This window comes from Rhinichthys klamathensis, unplaced genomic scaffold (assembly GCF_029890125.1).
Source record: "Rhinichthys klamathensis goyatoka isolate OS25496 unplaced genomic scaffold, OSU_Roscu_1.1 h1tg000165l_1, whole genome shotgun sequence".
Taxonomy (NCBI): Eukaryota; Metazoa; Chordata; class Actinopteri; order Cypriniformes; family Leuciscidae; genus Rhinichthys; species Rhinichthys klamathensis.
The window spans coordinates 4,656,913-4,682,701 of record NW_026606697.1 but is presented as its reverse complement, the minus strand read 5'-3'; the positions used below and the strand labels follow the sequence as shown (position 1 = coordinate 4,682,701).

The 25,789-nt window shown below is 39.9% G+C and overlaps 1 protein-coding gene across 1 annotated transcript in view; it reads left to right on the top strand.

The window, feature by feature from the left end:
* Positions 1 to 25,412, top strand: part of znf638 (zinc finger protein 638) — a 40,436-nt gene extending 15,024 nt beyond the window's left edge. The window contains exons 2-26 of the mRNA XM_056259320.1: positions 10,620 to 12,048; positions 12,875 to 12,936; positions 14,301 to 14,339; positions 14,495 to 14,859; positions 14,950 to 15,170; positions 15,363 to 15,506; positions 16,873 to 16,971; positions 17,055 to 17,095; positions 17,213 to 17,475; positions 17,559 to 17,590; positions 17,718 to 17,852; positions 18,482 to 18,613; positions 19,927 to 19,968; positions 20,075 to 20,206; positions 20,356 to 20,472; positions 20,568 to 20,593; positions 20,674 to 21,198; positions 21,445 to 22,585; positions 22,714 to 22,773; positions 22,854 to 23,759; positions 23,878 to 24,178; positions 24,271 to 24,558; positions 24,665 to 24,787; positions 24,950 to 25,071; positions 25,217 to 25,412. Of these exons, the coding sequence (XP_056115295.1) occupies positions 10,620 to 12,048; positions 12,875 to 12,936; positions 14,301 to 14,339; positions 14,495 to 14,859; positions 14,950 to 15,170; positions 15,363 to 15,506; positions 16,873 to 16,971; positions 17,055 to 17,095; positions 17,213 to 17,475; positions 17,559 to 17,590; positions 17,718 to 17,852; positions 18,482 to 18,613; positions 19,927 to 19,968; positions 20,075 to 20,206; positions 20,356 to 20,472; positions 20,568 to 20,593; positions 20,674 to 21,198; positions 21,445 to 22,585; positions 22,714 to 22,773; positions 22,854 to 23,759; positions 23,878 to 24,178; positions 24,271 to 24,558; positions 24,665 to 24,787; positions 24,950 to 25,071; positions 25,217 to 25,279 (6,808 nt within the window). The 3' untranslated portion in view covers positions 25,280 to 25,412. The remainder of the gene's footprint in view (positions 1 to 10,619; positions 12,049 to 12,874; positions 12,937 to 14,300; positions 14,340 to 14,494; positions 14,860 to 14,949; positions 15,171 to 15,362; positions 15,507 to 16,872; positions 16,972 to 17,054; positions 17,096 to 17,212; positions 17,476 to 17,558; positions 17,591 to 17,717; positions 17,853 to 18,481; positions 18,614 to 19,926; positions 19,969 to 20,074; positions 20,207 to 20,355; positions 20,473 to 20,567; positions 20,594 to 20,673; positions 21,199 to 21,444; positions 22,586 to 22,713; positions 22,774 to 22,853; positions 23,760 to 23,877; positions 24,179 to 24,270; positions 24,559 to 24,664; positions 24,788 to 24,949; positions 25,072 to 25,216) is intronic.
* The last annotated feature ends 377 nt before the right edge of the window (positions 25,413 to 25,789 follow it).

The following is a 25,789-nucleotide window of genomic DNA, read 5'->3' as shown; positions in this document are numbered from 1 at the left end:
AACAGTTGCGAAAGTTAGTGTTGTACACATGTTGTCATAGTAACCAGCCTCCCAATATTTGAGACCTGAGAAACTAAAACCCTAAACGGTCTACACAGGGAACATGAAACAAGCTTTATTTTTAAGCATTTTGTTATGACACATTTCATTTAGTATCCGATTTTTGTTTTGGAAAGAAGTCTCTTATGCATACAAAGGCTGCATATTTGATCAAAAATACAGTAAAAACAGCAGTATTGTGAAGTATTATAACAATTGAATATATTTTAAAATGTCATTTATTCCTGTGATGCGAAAGCTGAATTTTCAGCATCATTACTCCAGTCTTCAGTGACACATGATCCTTCAGTAATCATTCATGATTTGGTGCTCAAAAAACGTTTCATATAACCAATGTGCTGCTTAATATTTTTGTGGATACATTTTTTTCCTGAATTATTTGATCAATAGAAAGTGTAAAAAAAACAGCATTTATTTAAAATAGAAAACTTTTGTAACATTTTAAATGTCTTCACTGTCACTTTTGATGACCAAAATAATTTGATGAGAAAAAATATCTCATTGACAAAAATAAGATTTTTAAATTGTAATGCAAACCCATAAATTCATAAACACACCTTTTCTGGAATACGATGTCACATGATGCAAAGTATGTGGTTTTCAATACTTTCTTATTGATGCTTTCAAGATGAATTCATTTTTGCGAGTGACCTCAGCTATATATCTGCTAGATAATATTACCTTGATGACAAATCAGCAGAATTTTGCAACACATAAATTACATTTGCCAGGCACAAAAATGGATGTACAAGATGTCCAATGAACATTTTTGGAAACAATGTGGCACTGTCCCAAAAGGCCAAGTGACAGTTCCATCAACTAGCCAGAAACTCTCTTGAACCCTGTGAAAGGTAATTCAGAGAAGCAATGCTGATTTAAAGGGTGTCATGTCAACACAGCCAGACCCAAACCTCAAGGGGAAATACAGGGTGTTCACAGATTACCTGTTGGACCATGGCTCACATACTTACAGGAACTATTGTTAAATCAATCAACCTATGAAATTTGATATATCCGATAGTATATTCAATATTAAAAAATAGAGATTTTATACAAACCACCATAGATCGAAAAATGACCAAACACATTAACTAGAACAGACTTTGGAAGAAAATGAGTTAGATGAGGACAGCTGAAATGAGGAACGATCAGTTTTCAGTTACAGCGGAAAATATTGTGAACATATCTGAGGACACTGTTACCACAAAACGCCTCGCCAGCACAATTCTGAGATCACGGGTGTGGTAGAAGGTTAAAGGGGTTGTGTTTGCATGAGGGTGTGTAAGTGTTTATCCGTGTGTGTCTGTACTCTGAAATAGATGGTGCCGAGGTGCTGAAAGAACTCATTTCAGATGGGACGATGAAACCAGAGCCCAGAATGAAGCTTTCATTATGGAAACATTAGCCAGCACATTTGAGCTAACCAGTAGTCACTCATAGGAATCATGTTGTGTCAGGATGTTCTTTCATATTCACCACCAATCCAAAACATTAACATTAATTAGACCTTGAGGTACCCGACACTGTAAAAAATAATCCTGTTAAATTCGTGTAAAAAAAAAAAAACAGCAGCTGTGGTTGTCAGAAATTCACTGTAAAAATGACAAGGTGACCATGTTTCATGTCTAACGGGATTGCATATTAATGCCTTTGTGTGTTTTACAAATTATAACCAAATATATCAATAGTTAATATAATGTTAATTATCTGCTTTCTACCTTACAGATAACCAATATAATATTACAGGTGGTACAATTGAAAACCACACACTGAATCAGAATTCACTGCATGTGGTCTGACCATAAAACATGGCGAATAGCCATAAAATGAATAACCGTGAAATTAATTAACATTAATATTCTTAGATGTACAGCCAAAGTTACAAAGCACAAAGTCACTTCAAAGGCAGTTCTTCTCTATATCAGTGTCACTGTTTCTGAATCCCTGAAACGCCTCCATTGTAGTCTTGCGTTTTCTTCCAGAAACAAACACGTCACAGTATTCCTCATTTAAATAATTCCCGCCCAAAGCATACGCAAAATAAAGGGGCAGGGTCTGGTTGGGTTGAGTTAGTGTTAAAAACTCACGGTTATGGTGAGGGGCGTGACATTTAAGAAACATGCGTGAAGCCGTTGACCAATCACAACACACTGATCCAGCTGACCAATCAGAGCACATTGCACTTTTTAGAAGGAGGGGCTTCATAGAGACAGGAACTAAACAGAGGCTGCATCCGAAATCACACACTTCCGAAAGAATTATGTCCGAATTCACAGTACTCATAAAAGAGTATAAGGCCTCGTTTACACTGCAGGTCTTGATGCCCAATTCTGATTTGTTGCCTATATCCGATTTTTTTTACCGTCCGTTTACACGTTCTTTAAATTGTGAACCTTATCCGAGTCATGTGTTTACACTTGACTGAAACATCGCGCATGTTTAAAGGGGTCTTCTTGCTCAGATGGACGAACGCGCAGCGAGATCTCAGGACAGGTGGGAACTACAACACGATCTCATAAAAGTGAGTATCTATAGCACACATTTTATTTCTCATGCCATTTATACGCCAAAAATAGTTTTCGCTTGCATATGATACGCACTGTAAACGTGCGTATTAAACGCCATAAAGTGCGTATCATGCATGCAAAAACTATTTTTGGCGTAAATGCCACGTGAAAAAAAAATCGTGCAATAAACGCACTTTGATGAGATTGTGGCGGGCTTTAACGAGGAGCAGTGGGTCCGAAATTTTAGGATGAGCAAGCCAACCTTTGATATGTTGTGTCAACGTGATGTGTCCACATTCCTCTCCTATGACAACACAATGTTTCGTAGGGCCATCCGTCCATCCGCAGATGCGCGTCTGGGTTTCTCTCGTCATTAAACCGCGGAGACGCAGCCTAATGCCTCGGAAAATCCGATCTGCCTGTTTACATGACAGTCGCATTGGCACATATCCGATTTACATCTGATTTATTTCCACATATGAACGAGGCCTGAAACCGATCTCGAAATATCCGAATGCATGCGTTTTTTTCCTGTTTACACTGTCATAGAACACATCCGATCTGTGTCGCATATGAGTAAAAAATCGGAATTGGGTCACATTTCACTGACAGTGTAAACGAGGCCTAAAAGTACCCAGATGACCTACTACTTCCGGCGAGATTGTGAAGTGTGCATACAATGGAGGCTTAACTATCCCATGAGGCCACAGGAGAGGATTTGTGAATGACAGTGAAGAAGTACTGGTAGATCACTTGATAAAGACAACATGGCAGATGTAGTACATTCAGATTACATTCATACTACACACACTCATCCTATAAAGTACTTTTTGGCGGTCGTGAAGTTAAAACTTATTTAAAATAAGAACTTACTCAAGAGAATATGCAATTTCAGACGCAACCAGAGTGTTACTGACAGAGGTGCTGCAACACTGTAAAATATGTGAAAAATAAGGTGTTTTTTGAACATTCAAGCATAACATAGTTTTGCTAACAACCTCAAAAAACAAAATCAAGACTTTGTAAAAGGGCATAATAGATCTTTAATATAATAAACAGAGTGCACAATATATAATGTGAATTATTCTTTGATCTGACACTAAACCTAGATGTCTAAAATAAGACCCAGCGGGTTTCATGCAAACTGAAAATACTTGTAGCCTGAGCTCCATCTGCCATGAAGACATGATGTTATCGTGACCTTTTAAGAACTGAAGGGCTCCTGGGAGAGTCTGTCCTGTATCGCTGAGTGTTAGGTATTCCCCCAAGCCCTGGGGGGCATTTATTCTTGTTATATTTAATTAGTTATCTGTTAACGGGACCCCTCACTGTCCACATAATTTGTGCTGCCAGACAAGGACAAATGGTGCAATGCCAGCTGCCGATAATCTAGCCACAGCTAGTGCAAGTACTACAATAATGCTTGAAGGGGAAGGGATGAAAAGGGCGAACAAGACCCGTGCAAATGACACCTATCATCAAGTCTATTTTTCTTTCTGTCGCTCCTGTCTGTGTGTTTGTAACGCGGCTAGCTCTCTCTCTCTCTCTCTCTCTCTCTCTCTCTCTCTCTCTCTCTCTCTCTCTCTCTCTCTCTCTCTCTCTCTCTCTCTCTCTCTCTCTCTCTCTCTCTCTCTCTCTCTCTCTCTCTCTCTCTCTCTCTCTCTCTCTCTCTCTCTCTTTGTGTCCAAACTGTTATTGATTGAAATTGGCCTCTGGTGCTTAAATGAATTTGGTCTGTCACTATGCTGGACCTGGACATAAACCAGAGTCAGTGAGAAGGATATTGAGACGAAAAGAGGGAGAGAGAAAAACTGAAATGAGCAATAGGACTAAAAGTAAGTGTGAAAGTATTATTCTATTCTGTGTCTTTCACTGCAATTAACTGTTCAGGACTTTGTTTCCCAAAAGCATCATAAGCCTAAATAGACCGTAGAAACCATTTGCATCAATGGTTACTACAATCTGCTTAGGCTTATAATGCTTTTGGGAAACACAGCTCAGGCTTGACCTTCTGGTTAACTGAGTTATGTCCATGTGGTCAAGCACAGTAAATGCTCAGGGGTGTAGGTAATTTTAGGAGCGACTAGCAATAGCAAGTTAGCTTTGAAAGTATAAGATCCCACTCTCCCTTCAGAGCGTCTCTAAAGCCACGCCTCCTTCAAAACACATGAATGCGCACAGCAGAGTCTGCAAAGCGTCACGAGATGAGAGACGGCGTTAAATTACCTCATGTCTCAAAGCACACAACATTACAATAATAAGGAAACAACTTACAGAGTTGTACCACCTGACTGCTGCAGATTCATTTCGGTGTTGATAGTGTTGACATAGAAACGCATAAATATGAGTCACGGGTTTCCATCTCTTCCCAATTACAGCAGTTATGGCGTGAACACAACACAATATAAGCTTGTTGTTTTGGTTCACGAGGAACTGTTTCGGTTGCGCTGCACGGTGACTGACGTCTGTCTAAAGGCCCCGATATATTTCATGCGAAATCGAAGAACGAACTGACATGACGTCATTTCGAACAAAAGCAAGCCAAAAGGAAATTCGTCTGGAGTTTGTTTTGGGAGTTCTCAAAAGCTTGTCAAATCGAATGAAACATGAGCATGAAATGAGGCAGGTAGGGCATCTTATCATATGGCGCTTTTCCACTGCATGGAACGGTACGGTTCGGTTCGGTACGGCACACTTTGGCGCTTTTCCACTGCATGGTACAGTACGGCTCACTTATGGCGCATTTCCACTGCATGGTACGGTACGGCTCGCTTCGGCTCGCTTTAAATGGTACAGTCTGTTGAGGTTCCAAGCGTACCGTACCGATACTAAAATGTGACGTGAAAACACTACAGATCACTGATTGGTCAGACAGAATCGTCACTATCAGCGTCATTGTATTTGCGACACGAGACACTAAACCCACTAGATTTAAATAGCCAGTAGACAACAGCCACCGCTGTAGCACCTGTTTTAAAACTACTTGCTTGACTTGCTTGAAGGAAAAAGAAAGAAAGAAAACTTCCATAAAAAAGAAATGGCTGAATCGTGGTCAGTGGACGAAGTGCAGACGTTCGTCTCGTTGGTTGCCGAGGAGCGGATAAACTATAACGGTCCGACTATAATCCCACCCACTTTGAAGCGGTACTAACTGCAGTGGAAAAGCAAACCGAGCTAAAGCGAGCCGCGCCGTGCCGTGCTGAGCCGAGTCGTACCAAGCAGTGGAAAAGCGAAGCGAGCCGAACCGTGCCGCGCCGAGCCGAACCGTAGCCTACTGAGCCGTACCGAGCCGTACCAGCAGTGGAAAAGCGCCAATAGCATTTGGTCCGAATGCAATGATTGGATGAACATTTTATGGTCCTACGCCTTCCACAGACGATATACATTAAATACATTTAGATCACTTAACTTAGTGATTGCTATTAGGATCTGAAAAGACTTTCAACCACCATAACAAAAAATGTTTCTGGAACAAATCACCTGCCTTTCAGTGTGACGTGATCCTTCAGAAATCATTCTAATATGCTGATTTGCTGCTCAAGAAACATTTCTTATTCTTATCAATGTTAAAAACAGTTTTGCTGCCTAATATTTTTGAGGAAACCGTGACCTCTTTTTTTCCAGGATTATTTTAGGAATACGAGGTTCGAAAGAACAAAATTCATTTGAAACAGATTTGAAACAGATTTTTTTGTAGCAATGTAAAAGTCACTTTAAATCAATGTAATGTGTCCTTGCAAAAGAAAAATGTTATTTTTTTTATTTTTTATTTTTTACCTTACTAATCCCAATCTTTTGAACAATAGTGTATAGGCCTATCCACCAGAAAGGAAGATGAATGAAAAACAGGATCAGTGATTTATCAGATATGTCAGCCTGCTGGGGCTTACTGTATGCATTATCTGTTTTACATGATGTTTGACGTTGTCAGCCACATAACACTGCTTCTCTGGGTCACTTAATGGAGCCTGATCTGCAATATGATGTCAGCTACACAACTATCACTTTGATGCTTCAAAAAGTTTATAAAGAGATCATAAAACTAATCCATTGAGTGGTTTAGTCCAATTTTTCTGAAGAGACACGATCGCTTTATATGATGAACAGATTAATTTAGGCTTTTATTCACATGTAAACATTAATTAACTCACACGACAACAGTCGTGGTAAACAGAAGCTCAAGCATGTTCACCCGTGTGAGAACCAATGAGATTCATTCTCGTGTTAAGCAGCACGTTTGAGCTTAGGTAATTAATGACAGAATTTTCATTTTTGGGAGAATTATCCCTTTAACATTAACATTAAAGAAGCATTTACAATAAACTGAGCTGGAAATATTCACAAAACATTGTTCATTAATATCACTAAATTTTTGTCAAAGGCCAAAAATAATGTGGTACATCAGGGTTAAATAATGTTGTCACTAACCAGTCTTAATTTCTGAGCCAGAACACTTGGCATAAAATTTCACCTAAAGCGAATAACAGCTACTTTGAGTCATGACATACCAGCATCCCAAACCAATCTCTTTCTCATGATCACAACTAAATTACAAGTTACAAAAGCATTAAATCAACAATGCAGACAATGCTTTTTGAAAATCATCATGGTAATACATCATTGATTTACTAAATGTCTTATTAACAAGAACGCAATTTAACGAACAAGAAAATAAATGTACCAAATAATTAAAGTAATAAAAATCTCAATATTTGTTTGAATATATTTTCTTTCAAAAACAGCGGTGAGACAGTCGATGTGTGATAGAAAGATCGGTTCAGAAATGTCAGAGAGACATTGGTGTGACAAAATCTCTGACCTTGACAAGGATTAGATGTCAAGAACATCAACATGCAGCAACACTGAGCGTCTGAACTTCAGAATATCAGATTATTACTGGCCCAAAAATAAGCCTACAATTATTCAGGAAGTTACTTAAATTACAGGTGTTTTGTCACACTAAATGTGAATGACGAATGCAAAATTACGTAGAGAACATAAAAAAAATGCTAAAATAGCCTACATAAATATATATGCCTTCATTGACATATATATGGGGGAAAAACGTTTGTAGGCCTACATTGTTATGACGTGATGTTTTAACAAGTAGCCTAGAGTCTTTGCCTGAGCCAGCAGAGTCTCACAAATGAAAACACTGCCATCTCCTGGATATCCTTGAAGGAAAGGACTCCCTCTCTGCTGTTTACAAGAAACGGCATAAAACCTGTCTCTCTTTTCCTACGGTGTAAAAATGTTCACCCTTTCCGCGAAATAACAAGTCTGTACAGACTGTACGTAATAACTGAAAGTTTGACAGTTTTCCGTATCACAAGGGTTCTGGTTTGATTGGTTTTCCTGACTATTTGTGTGGTTCTACAACTCGTCGATCGAGTAGTCACGTCTGAGACGCAAACCGACCGTCCCCTGAAATCGGAGCGTTTTCTTCATCGGATGCATTTCCATCGTAAGATTTTACATATTAAAATACGAGGTATGTTACTGTGGTGCATTGCAATAGTGTTCTATAGCGCTTGTAGTGTAAATGTGGTGATTTATTTGTCGAATAAAATGCGTGTTGCTCTGTAAAATGCCGACGCCGACGAAGAGCGAGGTAAACGATACTCATGGCGAAGCAGCAGAGCCCGAGGCCTGCACTGATCCAGTTGATTTCACTACCAATCTGCCCATTAGATCACCCATATTGCGTATTTCGTGCATTTAAACATTGCTTTCATTTTTGTATTAGATCCACTGGCAACAAAAACATCACGCAAACACCCCACCCAGACTATAACGCCATTGAAAATGATCGACGGTCGATCTTGCGGTGTCGTAATAATGGGAGCGTTACCTTATAGTTTTCTGTTTGGTTATGACTCTTCACGGTCGATCGGTCAGTCTCATCACTAATACGTGTTTTGGCAGTTGTTTGCAGTTTGCCATGATTTAGTTGCATTACATGTGCTCTAATTTTGCTACCCGGGGAACTGAAGCAGATGCTGGGTTATAACATCGTCTTGTGTTTGTGTATTTCTTCAAAATGCCCAAAGAATGTCTCTGTCTAGTGTCCACTGTCCAGTGGTTGACATTTAATACAGGTGTAGGCCTGCTATCAGAAATGGCTGCTGTTCAGTGGACATTTTGTGTTCAGTCGCTGGATGGCGGCCTCACGTCTGAGACACTTTTCTTTCTTTTTTTTTCTTCTTTTTTTTGTGCAGTAGCCTAAATATTTTCCTTAAAAACACTTCCTGCTGAGTTATGACAGTAAATGCAATACAAAACCCAGTCGTATTGGTTTTCAGATGCATGGTGGTTAATACAGTTTTTTTTTTTTTGTTCACTAAAATTCTGATATTGAGACCAATACCTTTTAAAGTTTTTTATAAGAAAGTTTGGAATTAATCAATTATATCAGAAGAATACTGGAATCAAAATTGACCTCATTTACTTGTCTCATTGTGCATAATTTTGTTAGTGCACGTTATTCATGAGAAAAATGTGTTCATAATATCTTTCTTTTTGACTGACATCTGCACTGTTTTGATATTGTTTTAGGCTACTTTTTAACACAACAGTGTAAATCCACGATGAAATGGAAATATATATATTCTTCCATCTTGTGACAGATATCAAAGAGTAACAGATTATTGTGGAAAAAAATGTTGGGCTGGGACTCGTTGACTGGATTTTGAGATGTGGGCATTGGACAAAAAATGCAGGCAGCTTATAGGGATAGTTCACCCAAAAATGAAAGTTTTGTCATCATTTACTCACCCTCATGTTGATCCAAATCTGTATGAGTTTCTTTCTTCTGTTGAACAAAAAAGATATTTGAAGAGAATATTAAAGAATGTTGGTAACCCAGACAGTTGACGGTAGCCATCGACTTCCATAGTATTTTTTTCCTACTATGAAAGTCAATCATTACTGTCAACTGTTAGATTACCAACATTCTTTAAATTTCTATCATTTTAATGCATGCCTGCAGCAGGTACAGGGCTTAAGCAGACTAAATGATTGGAGAATTTATTTTGATTAAAGATTAAGGTAAAAAAAAAAAAAAATTCAAAGCATAAGAAAAATGACGCGGATTTGAAAAATAGATATGGTGCACTTTTGTTCCATGCTGCTGACTTTATTGTCTGTTAGCTAAGGTTAAGCCAATTATGGCCATTAAGGGGACAGATTTTTTATTTATTCCAATGGAATATAATTATGTCCTGCCCTATCATTTTTATTTTTAACTTAGAAAAAATTGTGATATTATGGAAGATAAATGCCGTTTCTTGTTGACTTTAACACTTTCATTTGATTGTCTTGACACTTTTACTATTTGAAAAAAAATATTGAGGTTCATCATTCACATCTTTGCTTTACTTTGTGTACTGCGTTTCCCAAAAGCACCATAAGCCTAAGTAGATTGTAGAAATCTTTTGTAAAACACAGCCCATAGAATTTGTTGTTGTCTTGAGAATTGTTTAGTGCAGCAGCTCTTTAGTTTATTTTACAGCAGTAGATTTTTTTTAGTCTCTTTATTTTTTCATTAAACCGTTCACGAAGATGATTCACCCTAGTGTGATCTTTGTTTACATGGATGGACCGTTCAGACTCCCAAGTTTTATTTTGAAAAGCCAGCATTGACATAAAAAAAAGCTCAAGATACTGCTCACAGTATTCATAAAATACATTTGTCTAATATCTATGAATTAACAGTCTGACCTATCATGTTTTCCTGTCTTAAGGCATGTCTGCCCCTCCCTGTTCATATCCAGGCCAAAAAAAGAAAGAAAACCACTAAAACTCCTGCATGAATGTTGTGTAAAGATACTCTAAAACTGTGATATTATTTTCCTTTGTCTGTCTTGTCCTTTTTGCTTGCTGTTTTCTTCTTCAGTGAAGACATGGAAGCCTGTTTTAATCCCTTGAAGCTGGAGATTTGAGAGTGTGACAGAAGGGGAAAATGGTCGCAGCCGTTTTGCAGTTTCTGTGTGAGGACGTGAAGACGACAAGCCAATAACACTTTCTGTGTGTTTTTTCCCCTAATTTTTCCAGCTTTTCATTGTTCTTGGAAAGTTTTGTGCCCCCTGTTGCAAATTCCCTGAGACATTTTGGGAGTCTGCCGGTCTTAGGCCCCGTCTCCCTCCAGTTGGCACAGATAAAGACTCAGTTGGCACTGCACCAGCTGAATGCAATTGCTGGCACAAGCGTTACTCCGTCTGCAATTGCAACACCTGCTTTGACCTTGCTCAACTTGCTTAAGGTCACCATGTCGCACCCATTGTATAATCCCCGTGGAGGGCTGTTCCCCAGCGCTCAGAGACCCGTTGTGCCTGGCCAATATGGTCTTGGGTCACAGCCTCGAATGGAGCTGGGGGCAGCCCGTCTTGGCCCAGGTTCAATGTCCGGTTCTCGTGGGGGATTGGTCAACCAGCCCTTCTCACTCGGACAACGGCAGCCACAGATTTCCCCAGATCTTGAAGCCGCCATAGACCAGAACCTTCGGGGAGCCCGCGAGGAAGTGCGCCTTCTCACTCAAATGCTCCAGCAACCCAAAAAAGTAGATCCCCGCATGAGAAAGGACACAAGGGATGAGGTGCTTTCCTCCGGAGGGAACATCTTTTCAGGGTCTTCGAGATCTGATGAGGTGGACTGGTCCATATACCAAGGCCCCAGCAAGCTCTTCGGATCTTCAAGCTTGGATCGTCCTTCCAGTTCCTCACAGCTGTTCCAGTCTCCGGGTTTTGGCGGAGGATCAAGCGGTTTGGACGGCCAACCTCCACCAGAACAGCGGCCTTCACGTTACACCTCTGAAAGTGCCAGCAGCATCCTAGCAAGCTTTGGACTCTCCAATGAGGACCTAGAGCTTCTAAGTCACTATCCAGATGATCAACTGACTCCTGACAACCTACCGTTTATTTTGCGGGACATCCGTATGCGTAAAGTGAAAAGGGACGTTGATGCGAGATCTCAAGTCATTGACTATGGACATTCTAGTAAATTTGGCTACCCCGAGGAGAGCGCGGATGGCTATGCAAGTGAACAACACCTGCCTAAAGAGTCACCAAAGTATGTGAGTGAGGTCTCTAAACCACCCTTCAGTGGCATGGACATCACAAAGCATCCTAAGCCATGCCAGCCAGCTCCAGTCCCTGTTCCAAAGCTTCAGAAACCTCCACCGGTAGATCCAAGACTCGTGAAGACGATCCCAGTGAGACCATCTGCATCCCAGACTGTTATGCCACCCCCGGGTCGACCTCCTGCGCAGATGCCGCCTCAACTTGGTCTTCTTCCTATGATGGCCATGGACACTATCTCCGGAGGTCCGAATGCCAACTGGATCCCGTTCCTTTCGCCTCCAATCAACGTGCCCGCCACCAAGAGGCTTCCGACTCCTACCATGATGAATGATTACTCAGCAGCTACTCCAAGAATCTTTCCTCATACATGCTCTCTATGTAACATTGAATGTGTCCAGATTAAGGTGAGTATCTTCTTACCCAGTAGTGCCTCATTTGAAAGATGTTTGCATTATTTTGCATTATTCGGTGTATGTAAAGGGTCTCGATTGCTGTTTAATTCATTTCGATGTGTTGGTGAACTTTGAGCTAAAACTGTACTAAATTTAAATCTGAAATAAAATATCAGAAACCTATAATGAAATTAATGTTTGTTAACTTCAGTTGCTCAATAATTGTGCAGTTCATTGTGGGTAAAAAAGAAGAAGAAGAAGCCAATAAGCTGATGTAAATAGAGTAGATAATACAGCTGGTAAACCATGGCTGAAAAAAATGCATCTTGTCTACTCCAAGCCATTTCCAGCTTCAGAAGAAAATTAATCGGTCCGTTTTCTGGGAACCTGGGGAAGCCTGATGAAAAACCATTTTGCTGAGACCTAGTTTAAGACCTTGGACTGGCTGAAAAAAATATTGTGAAGGCAGACCTGAAGACTTTCCACAGTGCTGAAGACAAAAGGCAGATGGTGATCTCCATCTCCGTAATCCCCGAAGAACACACTTTGGACTTTTTTTTCTTTTTTTTTTTGTGTTGAAGAAGTTTTGTCATGACAATCATGGACAATTTTTTTTATGCACTAATGAGACTATAGTGGGTTAAACAAGCTTTATCATGTCTTACTTTTTGACCTCTGGTATTTCTTTTTTTTTTTTTTTATCTATTTGCAGATCTTGGTCATCTGTTACACCAATTTTTTATAATCAATTGCACTGTTTAAAACACGTACTAATTAAAGCATTTTTTTTAAAGCAAAGACATTGTTAAAGTATTTTTTTGTTTTGTTTTGTTCACAGGACTGGCTTGAACATCAGAACACAAATCTTCACATTGAGAGTTGTAGGCGTCTTAGGAAACAGTGAGTGTTTTATGATTTGCTCCCATTGCTCATGTTCTCCTTTACCTAAGAATTCCATTGGAGAATTTCTCATTTAACTAACGAAAAGCCATATATTTATCAGGGATGTGATTCTTCCGGATTAATCCGGAATTCCGGGTATTTCAGCCTAAAATCATGACCCACGTGAATCATGCAGATCAGTAATAAAAATAAAATCGTGGGGGGTGTTTGGATGTTTTGGGAAAGTCATTGTAATTTGTTTCAAAATATGTATATAATAGAATATGTTGAAGTGATAATATTAGTTAAACAAACTACAATACTTAACGTTCATTCGATCCATCCGACTACGCCATTTCCATCAGATTTCGTTTTGCAGCGTTGAGCATTTTAACCAATCGCACACGTTTCTGTTGAGTTTATGAGCGTGATGACCAATCAGAGGCGTTCAGATTAGTCATCGCTGAAACGAATAGTTTTGTTCAGTGCGCTGACTGAATTCTTCTGACTTCCATCATAAACAACAAAGTGCAGATTCGATGTAAGAGATTCATGTCGCACGTTTCTGTGATTTTTAACGGGAGTTTTGTGCGTACTTAAACTCGCGCTAGACCCAAGTTATGGACAGCCTCATGATAGTTCCTGGCACTGCGTATCTAGGCCTATAGCACGAGTGCTTTTATTAGGCTTGCTCTTTATACACAAAAGTAATGCGTCTGGTAGGCAAAAAACTGCGTATCATGTAGCCTACGGCACTAAATTGCTTATTGGATGCACGTAAAAGGTCATTTATATGTAAAAGGTAATTTATGCGTATAAAGAGCATGCAAAGCTCGATCGGTCACATTCTCTGCTCCCTTTCTTTGTACAGTTTATTCCAGTTAATATAGTTTATTCATCATGCTGATAAGATTGTGTAGTCTTCATTTTCAAATGCGTAAAAAGCATTAATATAATTCATAAATGGTTCTTAGGTTGTTTTATCTGTGTAGCCAGAATATGATGTGCAGTTTACCAAAACACAAAAAACATTTAATGTTGCCTATTCCTATTGTAGAAGTTTGAGTGGAATTTTATTTACTGAATGAGATTGATCGGTATTGGAAACACAGTTGTTTTCTTTACAGAACTACAGAACAGTTATCGCCCTTACATTTTCCCCAAAGATAAGTTAAGACGTCCTGTTTTGTATTACTAGAAATAAATTATAGCGGTTAAATATATTTCCATGTGTGTCACTCATCACAGTTCCTGGTAGTTCATGCAGTAAATGGCTGATTCAGGTGTTTAAAAAGTAAAAAGTGCTTTACGCTGGGTCTTAAAAAAATGTCCTGCTTTTTTTTTCACTCGCACAATCACATCCCTGATTTATTTTATTATAGATACCCTGACTGGAATGTTGAGTCTGTCTCAGTTTCAAGGTAAATCCCTACCAAAATCAATCTTGAGCATTTAGCTCTAGAAATATATAGATTTTTTTTCTTTGTTTTTATATATATATATATATATATATCTTATACTTAATTGTTCATTTAAATGGCATTTAAATTCACTTAAAAATGTCAATCATCCACAGACCTGAGCCCAAATCAGAACACAGCAGCTCAAAGCGGCACACCCGATCACACTCGTACTCCAGATCCCCCAGCCCGAAGCGGCACCATGACTCTTCAAGCCGTCGTAAACGATCCCGTTCACGCTCCCGATCCCGAAGCCCTAGAAGGTACCGGCGTAGCAGAAGTCACAGCCGGTCCCCCCATAGGAAGTCTCGAGGAAGTCCTTACAGACGAAGGTCCCGTAGTCCTCCATCTCAACGATCAAGGTCTCCAGTTTACAGTAGGCGCTCTCCTTCACGCCGCTCGAGTCCCCGGCGGAGCAGCCCGTCCCGGCAGCAGAGATCCAGCAGTAGTGAACGACTGGCCATGAAACTCATGTCATCAGGTAAGATCACTTATTACAATGCTCTTGCAATGCAATGTATCATTTTTTCTGTTGGTGTACAACTACATGAAGTTCTTTTCTTCCCCACAGCTGAGCTTTCCTCAATTACAGACAGTAATACTTTGAAGGCTGTGGTGAAGTCCTTGGCACCAGCCCTGCTTGCTGAGCTAGCAAAGAAGAAGGGTGTTTCCTCTACTTCCTCATCAAAGGGAAGCAGCAGTAGCTGGAAACGGCCTTCGCCACCTAAGAGAACTGAATACTCCAAGTCAAGCAGCAGACCCTCCGTCACAAAGACCCCCAGCACTCCAAAGGTACATCTTCATACAGTAGTTACATGCAGTTGTAAATGTGCTTGTTCCCTCATTACTTTGGCTTTAAGGTCATTATATTGTCGTATTTGCTGCAGGGTCATTAGAAAACACTTTTGAAAAAAAAAAAGATAAGAGTATCTGTGCTAAAAATATGAAATCTAATTGCTATCTTTGTTTTTGCATGAAATGAAGCCTAAAGCCAGGGATGCCCCGGGCACGTCATGTTTGCTGAGGCTCGTTGGACTTCCTCATGGGACTACCAACAAAGAACTGTCTGATGCCATTGAACCTTTTGGGAAGATCTACACTGCCATCCTCCTGAAGGCGATTCGAGAGGTAAATACAGTAAACACTACAATATTGTGAATTAATGTAACAATTTAACATAACTTTTCCATTTTGATTTATTTTAAAATGTAATTTATTCCTGTAATGGCGAAGATGAAATCTTAGCATTAGGCTTGCTGCGATAGTCGGCCGCGCACCGATTACATAACTTGCCCAGCCCTGCCCTCCACCGTTGTTTTGATTTTTTTTTTTTTTTTGTAATAAAAATAATTAGGGCCGGGACTCGATTAAAAAAATTAATCTAATTAATTAGAGGCTTTGTAATTAATTAATCGAAATTAATCGCATTTTAATTGCATAAATATTTGACCTGAGAACAGTGAGAAGTAATTTTTTTCACATGGATTTTTAGTATACCATTGAATAATGACTGAATACATAAGCTTAAGCAACAAAATATTGTTTATTTTTGTTCAACCAAGTCCAGCAGACCAGTGCGATTTTTGCCATTAAGTGTAGCAATAGCATATTGCTACACTAATAGCAATAGCGAATTCCTTGTTGCATAGCTTGCACACAACCATGCTCTTATCGACGCTTCCATCCGTTCGTTTTTTGTAACAAAATTTCCCATCCACCGGCCAACCAAAGCGATCTCGTCAGCTTCTTCGTCATGAACATGAACGCTAGTTGGTGCGCCAGTATAATCGGTCCGCCGAAACTCATCCAGTGAGAAACGTTCCGCGGTGGAAAAATAAGTGCGATTAAAAATAATTTTTTTGTGTAATTAATTAACGCGTTAAAGTTTGTAATTAATTAATCTTAATTAACGCGTTAAAGTCCCGGCCCTAAAAATAATTTAGTTCAGTTAGAGAACAAACACTAAGATTACAAACTGAACGTGCCTGCTTAATTCAGCGAGAGTCGCAGCACAGATCAGCAGCAGGAGTCAGATTTCCTTTTTTTCACGAGAGTGAGGCAAGACTGCGAGCTTACTGACAACACGATGGCGGAAGATTTGGTTTCAAAGCAAAATGTAAAAGCGCCTATTTGGCAATATTTTGGATTTAAACCCAATGCTAATTGGGAACCTGCAAACATTAATAAGGCAATCTGTAAACTTCCCCTGATGAAGGTGGCAACTTCCAGAGGAAAGACTTCTAATTTACACACACACACCTTCAAGCGTACCACAGGAATGAGTCTGCCATGCTTATTCCTTTTGCTAATAACGCCATCTTATTCGTTTTGTTAATAAAAGTTCTATGTTTAATATAAGTGAGTTTGTCATTATACTGATTTGTTGTTGTGTTTTTCATTAAGAGTAATAATGAACCCACCATTCAAGCGATTGCCACCCCCAAATTGCCGCTAATTTGTGAAAGCAAACCTTTGTGATTCTTCCTCTCTTCAGGCCTCTGTGTGTATGGAGAGAGAGGAGGATGCCAGAGCTTTGCTCAACTTTAAGAACCTGACAATTCGTGGTCAGGTCATTAAGATCTGCATGGAGAAGGTATGTTTGACTCTACCAAGTCCACTTAGAGATGGTAACTATACCAAGCCCTGGCATTAAATCTGATCTGTGCGCTTTTGTAGGATGCAAGAGAGGATGATGATAGGAGAAAACCTGTTAAGAAGTAAGTTCTCATGCATGCGTGGTTTTGCATCTAAAAATTAACAAAAAAGTTTTAGATTTATGCCTGTTTTGAACATTTTACAAATGGTTCTGTGAATGTATTTGTGACTTATTTTAGAAAAGAGATGACTATGACAAAACCTACCCAGTCAGCGAAAGTGAAAGGTTCAAATCCAGTAAAGGGTTCAAATCCAGTGAAGGGTGCAAATCCAGTGAAGGGTGCAAATCCAGTAAAGGTTGCAAATCCAGTGAAGGCATCTCAGCCAGCTAAAGCAAAAGAGTTGCCAGGTTTCAAGACACCTCAAGTAACCAAGGGAAAACCGAACGACCCCAAAAAGATGGTACAGACAGCTAAAGTTAAACCCAATGTTAAGGGTTCAGGTAAGTTGCTGCATCTTCCTTTGTAGTTGTTCCTGTGGTCATGTTGGACAATCTGCATAACATTTGTTTGTGTCATTTGGCAGAGACCGCAGTTGCCAAGAAGTTTGTAAAGAAGGTATGTTATTTGGTGTTCTCCCTCAAAACTGCATATACACATACTTACAGTATATATGTATATACAAATTTTTATTTTTTTATTTTTACAAATAATAACTACTTCTACCTTCTTTCTTTGACTACAGGAAGTACCCTGGAGAAAAAATATAGTCGAGATTACGAATCTTCCAGAGGAAGGGGTTACTGAGGATGACCTCACCAATCTTGCTAAACCATATGGGTTCATTGAAACTCCTGTCATAGCAATCACTCAACAGAAGGTAATAACATTAAAGGTGCTGTATGTAATTTTTTTGACTGTACTAAAGCATAAAAATACAATAATATGTTTGCAGAGATTTAGGAAACATGCTAAGTTCAAATACGTGTTTAAAAACAACAACAATGCTACAGCCAGTTACTTTGCTTTGAAATGTGCGTTCCCAATAGTATTTCGACATCACTAGTTGACATTTGGTGGAAAACGCAGCAAAAAAACGAGCCTGCAAATAAACTGGATCAGAAATCTAAATCTAAACAAACCTTTTAAAATTGGCCATTTTTTTTCCATGATAGTCAAACAATGATTTTCTGCTAAAGTTAGCTGATGTATCCACGCTACTAGAAGGGATGGATATGAGCTGGTTTATAATTTGCGAACAATAAAAACATTCCTAACGTATACATTAGCTGATTAACTTGGTGTAAGACTCGTCGCTTTCCATTGTCAATTGCGCTGATTCCTATTTCCTGTCTTTGTTGGATGACATACTGCAAAAATGACATAAATCTTTGATTTAAAAAAATGGATGGTGTTTTTTTTATTATTATATTGTTGTTAGTATTTATTAATTATATTGTTTTATATTATATTGTATTATGTATTTTAACAGTATTTTGTTTTTTTTAGGCCTACCTGCAAATGCCCAACACAGAGGCAGTTGAAGCAATGGTGAAGGCCTGCTCTGAGAACCCAGCTAAAGTGAAAGACAAAGAGATAACCGTAAAGATGATGGCGCAACCTATAGACCTGAACTACACCGTGAGTGTGCTCTGAAATTATAAAGAGGAAAAGATATTTTATAAATGTCCTAGAAACATAGGATTCTTATGTTGGTTTCTTACCCCAGTTTTATTAAAGCAACTGTTTGTAGTTTTGTGTATTTTTGCAACTTTAGAGCCCCCTACTATAGGCCACATTGCACATGATATACATTTGACAGTGTCAAGCTCTACATTAAAACGGCTGGCTCTCCAGAGGTTGGGTTTTACATCGCCTCTACTAATTGGGTTCAGAGGTAAAGGTGTTTCTTGTTGATGCGGAGTCCAATCTTGCGCAGTACCTGGACAACCCCCTGTGGTTAGTGCAGTTGTCACACCATGTAGACATTTTCGACAGGTATAATTTGTTGAACGCATCGATGGAAGGGAGAGACGCCAACATCTTTCTTCCTTCAGATAAAAGTCAGTGCTGAAGGACTGAAACAATAATTCGGTCGTTATTTCATTTTTTTTTGGGTCAGAAATCCCTTCTCGGGAAAAGACCTTTCAGTAGAGATAGAGAAGCAGTCAGTCGATTTAAAGAGCGACACCAAATTGTGACACCTCAATAGATCTTGCTCTCTGCCTTCTTTGTGATTGAGTGTGATGACTGAATATCCACAGTTGTCTGACGACGACGCAAAATTACTTCTTCCATTCGCCTCAACTTATCTGTGCGAAGCCGGGTTTTCAGAATTGACTGCCAAGGATTGTAAACCAAGTACCGAAATCGGCTCCACGTGGAGGATGACATCAGGCTTGCGCTGTCCAACATTGAACCGTGAATTGTAAAATTGCCACATAAAAGGGGAGGCTTTTGTTCCAAAAGTTTAAGAACCTCTGGTGTAGAGCATTACAGAGGTTTCAACTCTGGCCCTCGAGGTCCAATTTCCTGCTGAGTTTTGCTCCAACCTTGATCGAACACACCTGCCTGTAACTTTCTAGTAAGTCTGAAGACCTTGAATAGGTGTGTTTGATTAGAATTGGAGCTAAACTCCGCAGGAATTTGGACCACGGGGACCAGAGTTGAGAACCCCTGGACTATCACAAGCCAGCAGAAATAGGTTTGGAAGGTTGCAAACTTTCAAAGCTTACCTGCCATGAGTTGTATTTATTTGCATGCTATCCTGAAACGGGACTGTAAGAAGACTTTTGACATCCCGGACAAACTACAAAACTCTCAGATAGGGATGCCATTGATAAAATTAAAGCCTAAAATTAAAGTTGTTTATAAGAAAGAGTGCCTTGTACATTTATACTCTTGATTAATACTGGTTAGTACTGACCAACTGTTTTATCCTTTTCTTCCCAAAGGAGTCAGTTTTCAGAGTGTTCATGGGCATGGAGAAATCACCTGTAAGTAAATGCTGAAGAGATAACACTGACTTAAAATAAAATAAATAACTTGTATCATGTCTCAGACTTTTTCTATAGTGAATGTTTTTTCCCTTTCTGACCACAGGAAATCATCACATTGCCAGAACGCCTTCTCATTGTTAGTAATGTACCAAAAACAGTTGTGGCAATCAAAGAAGTAGAGACCGTAATCAAACGCTATGGTAAATTCAAGAAGGTTTTGCCTCTAAATGGCAGGGTAAGAAACTCAAATTTAACTTTCATATTTATTCTCTAACTCTTATTTTTACTTGCATAATATCTGCAGATCTATTTTCATTATTAAAGGAACGTATAAGATCTCAGCTGACTGTTGTAATATTGGTTTTAATTTTCTTTCAATCTCAGATGATTTTTGAAATGGAGAATGCTGCTATGGCTAGGGCTATTTTCATCCGCTTCATTAAGTTTCGTTGTGTAATCCAGAACAATACCCTCAACTTCCAACTGGCCAAACCAATCAAGGTAGTTTAGCAGGTTTTGTTAGCCATTTGTATGTGTGGCATCACTTGTTTCACAGTGGCAATTAATAACTTACCATGTCGTTATTTATTTAACAGCTGAAAAAGAAGCCAGATGCAAAGGGGTAAGAGTGGAAGAACAACATTTTTTAGCTTTTCTTTATAAAATGATTCTGGAAATTTAAAAATAAATTTCTCCTCTTAGAACGAAGCCTCCTGGACAATCAGCAGCAACAGAAAGTAAACCTAATACGGTCAAAGCTAAAAAGCCAGTGGCTGCGGCAGCAGCTTCTGGTGCATCTACCAGATCTACTGTGCATAGTGAAGAAAAGTTGAAGTTGAAAACTGAACTTACTGCAGCTCCCAAAAACATTGCAGTTGGAATGCCTGCTAATGCAGAAACGCATACTCCTGAGATTAAAGCAGAGATGGATATCCAAGCTGTAACTGAAACTGTCATGGTGACCCTGGAGACTGAATCTGTGAAAAAAGAGCATGAAGCTGGATCCTTAGTTCCCAGTGCAGAACCTGAGTCTATGAACAAGGCCCTTGAAACTGGATCCTCTGTTCCCTCTTCAGAATCTGTCGTTTCAGTTGAGTCTGGGAAAGCAAAGCTTGAAGTTGAATCATCTGTTCCTGCTTCAGAATCGGCAGTTTCAGTTGAGTCTGGGAAAGCAAAGCTTGAAGTTGAATCATCTGTTCCTGCTTCAGAATCTGCTGTTTCAGTTGAGTCTGGGAAAGCAAAGCTTGAAGTTGAATCATCTGTTCCTGCTTCAGAATCGGCTGTTTCAGTTGAGTCTGAGAAAGCAGAGCTTGAATCATCTGTTCCTGTTTCAGTATCTGCCGTTTCAGTTGAGTCTGAGAAAGCAGAGCTTGAAGTTGAATCATCTGCTCCTGCATCAGAATCTGCTGTTTTAGTTGAATCTGTGAACACAGAAAATGTAGTTGAATCCTCTGTTCCTGCTTCTGAATCTAGGAAAACAGAGCTTGAAATTACATCCTCTGTTCCTGCTTCAGAATCTTCCGTTTCAGTTGAGTCTGGGAAAACAAATCTTGAATGGGCTCCCTCAGGAGAATCTGCTGTTTCGATGGCGTCTGTAAAAGCAGAGGATGAATTGGCTTCTTCAGAATCCGTTGTCTTATTTGACACAACTGATCAGACAGTGACTTCACTCGCAAACAATCAGAATGTCCCACAGGCTGAAGATGCTCCCAAAGAATTGGTTCCTACATCTGTGGAAGAAAGCAAAATTGACAATAAAAAGCAAGACGACGACAAGAATGTTGAGTCCAAGTCAGAAATGGATATTGTTGCTTCAGCTGTTAGCAGTGAGGAAACGGCAGTAGAGGCCATGGAGACACAGAGTCCAGAAGAACCTACCAAAGGCACTGATGTCAAAGAGGAAGCATGTGGACAGGAGCTCAAGATCAACAATGAGGGCCAATCGAATGACTTGACAATGGCACCAAATGAATCTTTAGAGGCGGACATTAACCATGAGTCGAGTAATCAAACTGAACCTACAGCCGTTGCATCTGACTCCATTTCAACCTCAGATTCTGCCTCTGATCTGCCCTCCACTTCTGATCATACTGTTAGTAATTCATCTGTCACAGTTGATTGTGCCTCAAACCTTCCCCAAACAGTCCCTGAGCCCTTCCAGATCGACGACGACTCTCTGGACTTTCCTCCGGTTACGCAGGAAATTTTGAAGGCCCTTGAATTAGCTGTCCATCAGTGTCGCTTACAGTCTTCATTAAAACGTGCTGAAGAGGAAGCCAAACAGAAGGCAGAGATGGAGGAAAAAGCTGCAGAGAAGACAACCACAAAAGGTCCATCAAGCTCAAAGAAACCTGCTCAAGCGACGAAGAAAACCACTCAAGCAGTGAACAAAAAACAGGCAGAGAAAGAGAAAAAGTCTCAGAACTCCGGGTCCAGAAGCAGGCCTGTGGACACCTCATCCCCAGAGAAGGAGTCAGCTTCTAGGCACAGGAACAGGGGTAATTCTGAAGAAGATGGTCCTACCACCAGGCGTGGGGGATCATCCTCCCGAAGAAGTAGGCGGGAATCCAGCCCTCCATCAAAGCGATCAAGGGGGCATGATGTTGATCGCAGGGTGAGAAGGACCATATATATATATGTTGTTAAGACTGTTTTTACTTTGATGGTTCTGTTTCTTCAGTTGCAAAATTGCTCTGAAATGTTAATGGTTTGGCTTGATTTGTTGTTTTTGCTTTCTTATAGAGTCATAGCAAAAACTCACAATCCTCAAGGAGTCACTCAAATTCAAGGACAACCGAAAAGGTAAGCATCAACATTGAACACGTTTGCGGTCTAATAACTGGAAAAATAGACGTTGCTGATTAGGAATTTGTGCTTTCCAGGAAAACGATGAAGAACCTTTTCCATTTAACATCGATGAGTTTGTCACTGTTGACGAAGTAGGGGATGATGCAGAGGACACTGTGGCCTCAAACGCAGAGTCTTCAGCCAGGGAAGAGAAGACTCATGATGAACCCGATCCCCATTCAATTGTCTCTCCTATTGCACAGTCAATTCAAGCTAATACACCAGAACATACTGACAAGACTATACCTTCTGAGACAGGGGAACCTGGAGTTAATGAATGTATGGACACCAAGACTGAAGAAACCACGCCAGTTGCGGAAGTGGTCGCATCTCAAAAGCCAGAAGAGCATGAGTCTCAGGAAGAGTGTGTTGATAAACTGCTGGGAACAGATGGGATGGAAACTGCCGTTGTTAAGAGCGAGACAACAGAGCTTTGTACTGTGGCTGAAAGTGCTTCAGCCAAGATGGATGCCAATGTTGAGACCCTTTCAACCGTGAAAGAAAGCACTGACATTGGGGTCTTGGATGAATTTGAGCCAAGCCAGTCAGTTTCCTCCTCTCCTTCACAGAAGGAAGGTTGCCCACCATCTTCTGCAGAAACTTTAGTGAAATCAGAAGATGACCAACCCAAACAGCCTGAAACATCTGCCCCAGAAATGGACAGTAAAGATGAGGCAACTGGGATCTCTGAGCTTCCATCCCATGATGCTTTGGTTACTCTTGATGAGGTCAGTGAGGGTGAGGAAGATTATCTTGATGAATCAAAAGAGGATCAGCGTTCAAAGGCTGATGAAGAACCTGAGGGACTTTTAACAGTTGATGAGGTTGGAGAAGATGAAACGGGGGGTGAAGAATACCAGTTGGACAAAGACCTTCAAGGCCTGGTCACGTTGGATGAGATTGTTGATGAAGAGGAGGAATTTGATTCATTCAACCCTGAGGTCAGTTCGTTTTTGGTTGCCAGCCCTTAAATTGTATTCAAACCCATCATTAAGGCTACCTTGGTTTGGTTTAGTTCTTTCCTGTATGTTTACATGGCCTTTTTTTTTGTCCTTTAAGACTCTTGTAACCTTGGATGAGGCCAAAGGTGACGATGAGGAGATTAAGGAATTGGAGCAAAGTAAAGCCAGGTCAACCAGTCCCAGAAGCACAACACTAAACATACCAGAGGAGCCTGTGAAATCACCAAGCCACGAAGAGGATTCATGTGACCTGGAAGAGCTCCGCAAGATGAATTTTGTAACTGTGGATGAAGTTGGGGAGGAGGAAGACGAACAACCACCTAGTGAAGAGATCAAAGGGGAGAAACAAGTTAAAAAGAGAGCTACAAAGGCCAAAAAGAGGGGTCGTCAGACCCCAGGTGAGTAAAAGATAGAAAGGATTTTTTTTTTTTTAAGTCTAAACGGCCTGTGGGTTTTGTAATCACTGTTGTCCCCTTTTTGCTCTTTGTAGTGAGGCGATCCACAAGGGGTAAAAGAGGGGCGACAAAGAGTGCTGAAGAAGCAGAGGAGCCCGAGATGAGTGAGGAGTTCGAACCAGCGGCAGCTGCTCTTGAATCCGTGGATCTTAATGTTAAGCCAGAACCGCAAAAGGCTGAACCGGTTCCAGATTCATTGAGTCTGGAGCTCTCTTCAGGGTCAGAAGAGGACAGGCCTAGAGCTAAAGATGATGACAATTCTGCTAAGTCAGAAAGCGAAATTTTTGGCACACCAATCACTAATAAAAAATCCACTATCAAAGGTATTCAACCTCATAGACAACTATTTTACATCACACATTAATATATTTTAGCTGGGTGTACCGTTGCATATTCTCACCTGTACCTTTCCTTCATTTTAATTTGCAGAAGAGTCCAAGCAACGTCGGGAGACTGAGTCGATACAGGAACCCGAGGTTAAAAAGGCCCGATCTCAATCCCCTGTGATTGAAGACTTCACCTTGCCCCCGTTTACCCCAGACAGCCCCATTGGTAAGAGATCCACTACAAATGACACTAACATCAGCTCTAAATTTTTGGCTTTCTATAACCAAAAAGGCTTTGTTTGATAATGCTTTGAACAATGACTGAAACGCATGCTTTATCACATCACCTCCAAGCTGATTTTTTTGTTTTGTTATCTGTGTATCATAGGGGTTGACTTTGTGGTGCCCAAGACAGGTTTCTTCTGCAGACTCTGCTCTTTGTTTTATGGCAGTGAGGAAACTGCTAAGAAAAGTCACTGTAGTAGCCTAAGGCATTACCAGAACATGGAGGTACAAGTTACTATTTAATTTTTGAATGTCAAATGCACCTTATTTACTTGCTGGAATTAAATATTATTTTAAGTGCTGTTAAAGTCCATTCTGAACACTTAAATTTATTTAGTTACCTTTTATCCCCTTTCTCTCCCTCCTCCAGAAATACTACAAGAACCTCAAGTCTCAGCAGACAACGTCCAGTCAAAGCTCTGCATCTGAATAGCCCCTATTAAGTCTTTTTTTCATCAAAGTTAACAGATGGGTCCAATTATTTTGTTGTAAAATTTTATTCATTTTTCTTGTTTAGAGTGAAATACATTGCCTCATGCTTAATAAACACATAATCAGTTAAACAAGTCTCTATATGGGCTTCATTAGTTTGAAATGTCTATAATATTGTGATGTCTACATTATAATGACAAATATAAGATTTTCAGAATGATCACTGGAATGCCTGCTGATGTCTTAAAGGTCTCAAGACCTGTTTCAGTAATATTAAAAAAAGAACTGAGACGGGTACCAAGGTCTTCTCTCGTTCCCCTGTGATTTTAAGACTTCACTGTGTCCCCATTTAGCTCAGATTACCCCACTGGTAAAAGAGCTCACATCAGTGTGAGATGTACCATAATCAGCAACATTACCATGCAACCTAGAATGTACCATTTTTATCAGTATATGTTCTGCACGCTTAATTGTTGCATTATTTAGTTGTACTGCATCTTAACTTTTGTTG